Source organism: Lissotriton vulgaris, chromosome 6 (genome assembly GCF_964263255.1).
Source record: "Lissotriton vulgaris chromosome 6, aLisVul1.2, whole genome shotgun sequence".
In the NCBI taxonomy this organism is placed as follows: Eukaryota; Metazoa; Chordata; class Amphibia; order Caudata; family Salamandridae; genus Lissotriton; species Lissotriton vulgaris.
In genome coordinates this window covers 1,725,902,868-1,725,908,945 of record NC_141694.1, presented here as the reverse complement: position 1 = coordinate 1,725,908,945, position 6,078 = coordinate 1,725,902,868, and the positions used below count along the sequence as shown (strand labels likewise).

The 6,078-nt window shown below is 41.3% G+C and overlaps 1 protein-coding gene across 2 annotated transcripts in view; it reads right to left on the bottom strand.

Annotated features, from left to right (window-relative positions):
• Positions 1-1,028: 1,028 nt before the first annotated feature.
• MIA3 (MIA SH3 domain ER export factor 3) overlaps positions 1,029-6,078 on the bottom strand; it is a 340,580-nt gene continuing 335,530 nt past the window's right edge. For both annotated transcript variants that reach the window (XM_086927939.1, XM_086927940.1), the window contains one exon: positions 1,029-2,626. In XM_086927939.1, the coding sequence (XP_086784065.1) occupies positions 2,025-2,626 (602 nt within the window). In that variant the 3' untranslated portion in view covers positions 1,029-2,024. The remainder of the gene's footprint in view (positions 2,627-6,078) is intronic.

The window sequence follows — 6,078 nt, the reverse complement described above, 5'->3', positions numbered from 1 at the left end:
GGTTATGAAATGAAAAAAGCTATTATTGCTTAAAAATAGAACCCTCATGCTTCATCATAGGGTTCTACCAAGGAGACCAAATGTCTCCCTGGTATGCTACCACGCCTATATTACAGCGGAGCTGGTGTGTAAAAAACGTGAAGGGATTAGTGAAATCTAAAAAATTGTAGGATTACCTTAGGTTTTGCTTGCCACTCCTTTGTTTTTGTTTTGTATATGATTGGGGAATAGGAGTGTTCTTGATCCCTAGCTCTCTTGTTGTTTAAAAAAATATCTAATCGTGGGGCCTCAGAGAACCAAGGGGCAGATGGAACTTTCCTATTTTTATTTATCACTAAGGTTGGAACTACCATTGCAAAGTTTGACTCTAGCCATGCAGTGTAATTTATGGCTGAGGCTTCCCCGTGCAAAGCAGGTTGGCTTTGAAATAGCTTGGCATCCAGGGTATTCTGGTCAATTATATGCCATGCTCTGCCAAGAGTCTTACTGCTGGCCGTATTACCAGCAAAAGATTGGGGCAGGTTGTAGCTAAACTAGACAGCATATTGATCCATCCAGGTCAAAGGGAGTGAAGATGGCTTAGGGACTATTTTAACTCTCTGTGCCTTTTAGTAGGCTCAACGTTACTAACGGATATACTGATATACATTTTGTCTTTACAGGAATTAGGATATTAAACCCAGACCAAATTGCTTTGTCAATGCTGTGTAACTAATGAAATCTACACTTTGTAATCAAAAACTGCATGAACCACTTCATCATTCTATCTTATTCTATATTTCCAGCTTACCTTTTCAGATACTTTAAATGCTTCTAATGCATTGGGAACCTTTGGTAATCTATTAAATATAATACTCTCCCAGTTGTTGAATGCCTTCACATGCCTTTCAGTCCAATTTTAATAACAAATTTCAACACAAAAATATGACTGTGCAAACAGATGGACAACCACCATTCTTATAAACAGGGTACACACATGGAATAGGAGTGGTTAAAAGCATGATAAAAATGTTTTAGAAACGTTGGGATGTTTTTCTTGGTAAACAGGTCACCTTTATTTTTCAATACATTTATTCAAAAACAAATGTAAATATCTCCTGAAAATATCTCTGTAAGTACCATTATCTCTAAAGAAAAGAAAGCTGATGGCAGATAAAATGAAGTGGAAAGAACAAATAGTTATTAGATTAAAAGATGGACACATTTCTTAGAAGCTATAATATCATTTATCGAATCACAGAAAATTGAAAAGATTTGTTTCTTTTATATGTATGCCATTGTGTGGTGCAGTTATTGCAGCCTCTTTCACAAATTGGTACAGCTCAAAATTTCCCTACACTTAGTTTTAATAAACTAGGAAATTAGGTCTTGCAGGATTAGTAAGACTATTTTATATAGCATGTAAGAAGAGTAACATCTAGGATGCCACATGAGGTCGTGAAACAAAGCAAGCTTACAGAGATGAAAAACATGAAATTTACTATCTTTATTAGTAATGTTTTTTTTCTAGAATACAGAGTCGTTTGTGCTTCTGGTGCTTAAAACCAGATGTTACAAAATATTTACTTTTATTGTCAATATGTGTGCCAAACTGAAATGAGAAGGTAACAGGTTGTGTTATGAGATGGCAGTCAGAATAGCATTTAATTTTTAAAATATTATATTTCCACAGGAAATGTTATCGATTACGTTTTCATGAGATTTTAAATTATTCACAAACACTAGTTACAGGGCTACTATAAATTAAAAAGAAAGGAAAAAAAACACAGGTGCTTCAATATTGCACATTTTTAAGCGCTGCAGCTTTCTGGTGAAATTGTCTCCAGTCCACCACCACTATTCATTTTTTGCATCCCAGTTTGATTTGTAAATCAATAATGCATATTTTCAAGGTACAATCTCAACTTTTAGGAAGTTGACAATATAAAGGAAATCCTAAAAATCATTTAAAATTTACATTCGTGTTTTGGAACCAATGAAACCATGTTAAATGCAGTTCTACTGTCCATTGCATCATTTCCACATTATTGTCTTGCATCTTGGGCATTTTCATTGTCTCTTTGGGGTGCAGCTGTGGGCGAGGGCCCAGGTGGAAAGTCTCTAGGTCCTGAAGGAGGACGGGGTTGATAGTCTCTAGTTCCTTGAGGAAGGCCCGGTGGATATTCTTGCGGGTGCAGAGGACCTCCGGGGAAGTCTCTACTGCCTGGTGGAGGTCCCAATGGATAGTCTCGAAGTCCTGGATGAGGGCCCCCTGGAAATTCCCTATGACCTGGAGGGGGGCCGCTGGGAAAGTCCTTAGGACCAGGTGGAGGCCCTCCTGGGTAGTCCCTAGGAACTAGAGGGGGGCCCCCAGGGTAGTTCCTAGCTCCTGGTGGAGGGCCTGGCAGGTAATCTCTGGCCCCGGGCGGAATCATATCTCTTGGAAGACCAGAAGGGTAATCTCGTGGGCCATGTAGTAGTGGTGGACCCAAAGGATAAGGGCCAGGAGGGCCCAAAGGCCCCCGTGCATATTCTCTTGCATCTAAAGGTGGTGGTGGCAGCATTGGCCCACGTGGAATTTCCCGCATTCCAGGTGGAGGGCCTGCTATAAAGTCTCTCGGACCAAGAGGCATCGGGGGGCCACGAACTAGAAAAGAAAAAAGATAATTAAGAATCTTATGCAGTCTGAATCTAGAAAGGGTAGCCAAAATAAAAACAGCATGCAATGGGTTTTATAACGGGATTCTTTTTGCCACACTGGTTAACCAGTGAAAGTATGGCCAAATAAAACATGCTATTTGCAACAATTAAAAGTATATACTAATGAGTTTATACTAATGGTTACACTAATAAGCATATACTTAACAGCACAGTATAAAGGTTGAATTTCACATTGTTATAATAGAGCCTAGCTAATATCAGATCACCGCTTATTGCCTCATAGACTTAGAGGAAAACAATTGGATCCACAATCACCAATCATTTTTTTTAAAAACCTTTATTTCTGTATGCGCGATACACAGCGTCTGCCTACAACCCATCGGGCCGGCCGCTATGACAGTCAGTAATATAATAGTGCACATCGGTGTTTCCATCTTGTATGCAGGTCAACCAAGTCTCAGTATATCAGTGCGCGCAACACAGTATCAGAAAAAGGACGGAATATGTTTCATTTTAAAATTTTGATGAATGAACATACAACAAACACGTCAAAACAAACACATGGCAAAGGACAATTGCAGGGACTCCAGAGGAGAGGGCAAGGAAACCAATTTTCATAGGATAATGAGACAAATGACTAGGGCCGAAGGGTGGCGAATCACCAAATCATTTGATCTCATTGTACTTCATTACACACTTTAGTACTCAGGTTAAATACCTTTGTTTATAGCTTGTTCACAAACAGTAGCGTCATGGCAAGGCATAAACCACATATGCCGAACCACAATAGTAATACCTTGTCACCATTGTTCATGGAGGTCTTAAGCATCCTGACCTCTAAGGGCTGTTGAATTTAAGGTTTGAATACAAGTTCTCCAGTCTAACTTAACTTGCTCTCACGCTACTTCTAGATAGACATAGATTTAATATTTCATATATTATTCTCATTTACAGCTTCCGTAAATTATTTTGGGTAGCTAGGTATTTGACAATCATTTTATAGTAGTCTTTGAGTACGACATGTTTGTGGGGAATTGTTTGCAGTTTTTCTATGCAACTGGGGTCCAATGCCGTCATCAAATAATAGAAATACGTGGTGTACAATTCAGTGATGTCTGTTTACTGCACATACCTTTTCACAGGCTGCCTTCTCCACATCCAGTTATGCCCTCTAAAACCAGTATCTGGAATGTGTAAAAGTCATGACTGGTGCTTTGTGCCTTTAGGTGCTATACTCATCATAAATCTTTAAAACTGCATATCTCTGGTTCCTCCAGTTGGATTTCTGTTTCCATTTTGTTTTAAAATATTTTAGATTTTACTTTATTTTTCTTAATTAGTGTAGGATTTTTTGGGTTTTCACTTTAATACTGTTTGTGTGGGGCATAAATACTTCACACATTGTCTTCAAGTTAAGCCTGACTGCTGTGTGCCAAGCTACCAGAGGTTAAGCACAGGTTAATGTATTGGTTCACCATGACAAGGATTGTGTCTGTTGCTTGAGTAGGGTTTCACTCCACCCTACTAACAACCCAATTTCTTACAGACGACTGTAGTATCCCATTAAGCACTGGTAGATAATGTACTGGGTGCTCTGTTTGGGACAGAGTTTTGCCAAGAAAGTTGCCTCCACCTCTCCAGTATACAGTTTAACGTTTTGGTGTTGCGAGACCCTTTGAATTGCTGCATAATATGCAATAGTGTTATCGGGTGGGGATTTGGTACCAGCATGTGTTTCTAGGTCTGGAGTTTCTGGTCAACCACACAATCCTTTCATAGATCATTTTCCTCTCGTGGGCTAACTGGTTCATCAGAGAGCCCCTGAGGATCCAAATAACTGCCTGGTTGAGTCAGTATCTTGTGGCTCAGGTAGAAAACAGGATAGAGGTAGCGGTGGTAGTGGAGAAGGAGGTGTGTATGCAAGTGGTTGAAATGGCACAGGACTGGTGGCCAGGTCTCTAATGGTTTTGGGTCTGGATGGTGTGGAAGGGTCAAGTCCTGGTTCTAAAGCAGGTGGACACTTTTTAGGGATGCAGAGGAGTCTAGAAGTCTGAGGTTTAGAAAGCATCCTGCCTGTGTTTGGATAAATACAAATCTACTTTTGTATTTCATCCAGGACATTTGCCAGCTTTTCAAAGAAGGATCCCTCTGTGATACTGCATCTCAGTGTCAAGGGGGAGGTGGGGCTTCGGCGCTGACCTCTGTGGCAGTTGAGGAGGGACTTTCATTGTTTTTTTCAGCTTGGAGTGTGGCTTTTAGACCGCTTGGAGCCAACCTGGCAGTGATTTTGGCATGGAGTGCTACATTTCAGGTCTTGGTCCTGAATGAGGTTCAAACGTGGTGTGTTTCAGTAAACTTGGATGATACCTTCATCGGCATTAACCCAACCTTTGTAGTCCATCCTGGCTCGAGGTGCAGGACCCATAGGTTTGTGCTATTTATGGCTTGATGCATGCTAATGGGTGCGAGATATACCTCGGGTACAGTAGATGCATGTGGCGTCGACTTCATCTTCAGCCCCAAAGCTGGGGTATTTTGAGCTGCTGGCGTGAGGAACTCTTATTCCTCCTCAATATTTGGAAAAAGGATCTTTCTGTTTGGCCAGGCAAAATGCCCAAAGTACAGCTCTCTTCTTTCCATGTGCCTGGCAGACCTTCGGCTCCGAACAATTCGGGGTGTTGTCGACATGTCTAGTCTCTGCATTTTGTGCTACACACACATCCTTTACCTTCCGTACTTTCGTATTTTCTTGCAGCAGAAGGGAAGGCTGGCTTCATAGGATAAAGAGGTTGAGAGCACACTGCCTCACACCCCAACACTCAGTTCGCCCCCAGTGCATCATGGTAAATGTAGTGCATGATATTACTTACTGCTGTAAGAGTCTTTAGTTTTTCACTGTTGGTGGTGCAGCCAGTGCTGTGCATCTCTAGACACGTGTTTCAGGATAGTTGTTCTTCTTCATTAGAGAGCAACACATTGTTTAGAGGGTGGAAATGCTTCCTAAAGTCTTCTCAGGTCTCTGTACCGCTCACTGGGCACAGGTGCATCAGCAAGAGCTAGTCAGCTCACTAGCTAAAGGGAGCATTTAAAAAAAAAGAAAAAAGTGGGAGTACCATGCCTCACATACCAGCACTCAGTTCACCCCAATGCATCATGGTAAATACAGTGCATGATAACACTTACTTCAGTAGTTAGCTTTAATTTTTCACCCTTGTCGGTATCTCTAGACAGGTGTCGAGTTACACAGCAGAGACTGCATCAACAAGGGTGAAAAATGAAAGACTACTACTGAAGTGCATGCTATCATGCACTGCATTTACGATGATGCATTGGGGGCAAACTGAGTGCTGGGATGTGAGGCAGTGTTTTCCCATCCTCCTTCTGGCTTCACAGGATGCTTGTGTATTCTGGCGAGAAAAAGAGGTGACAGACCTCGTC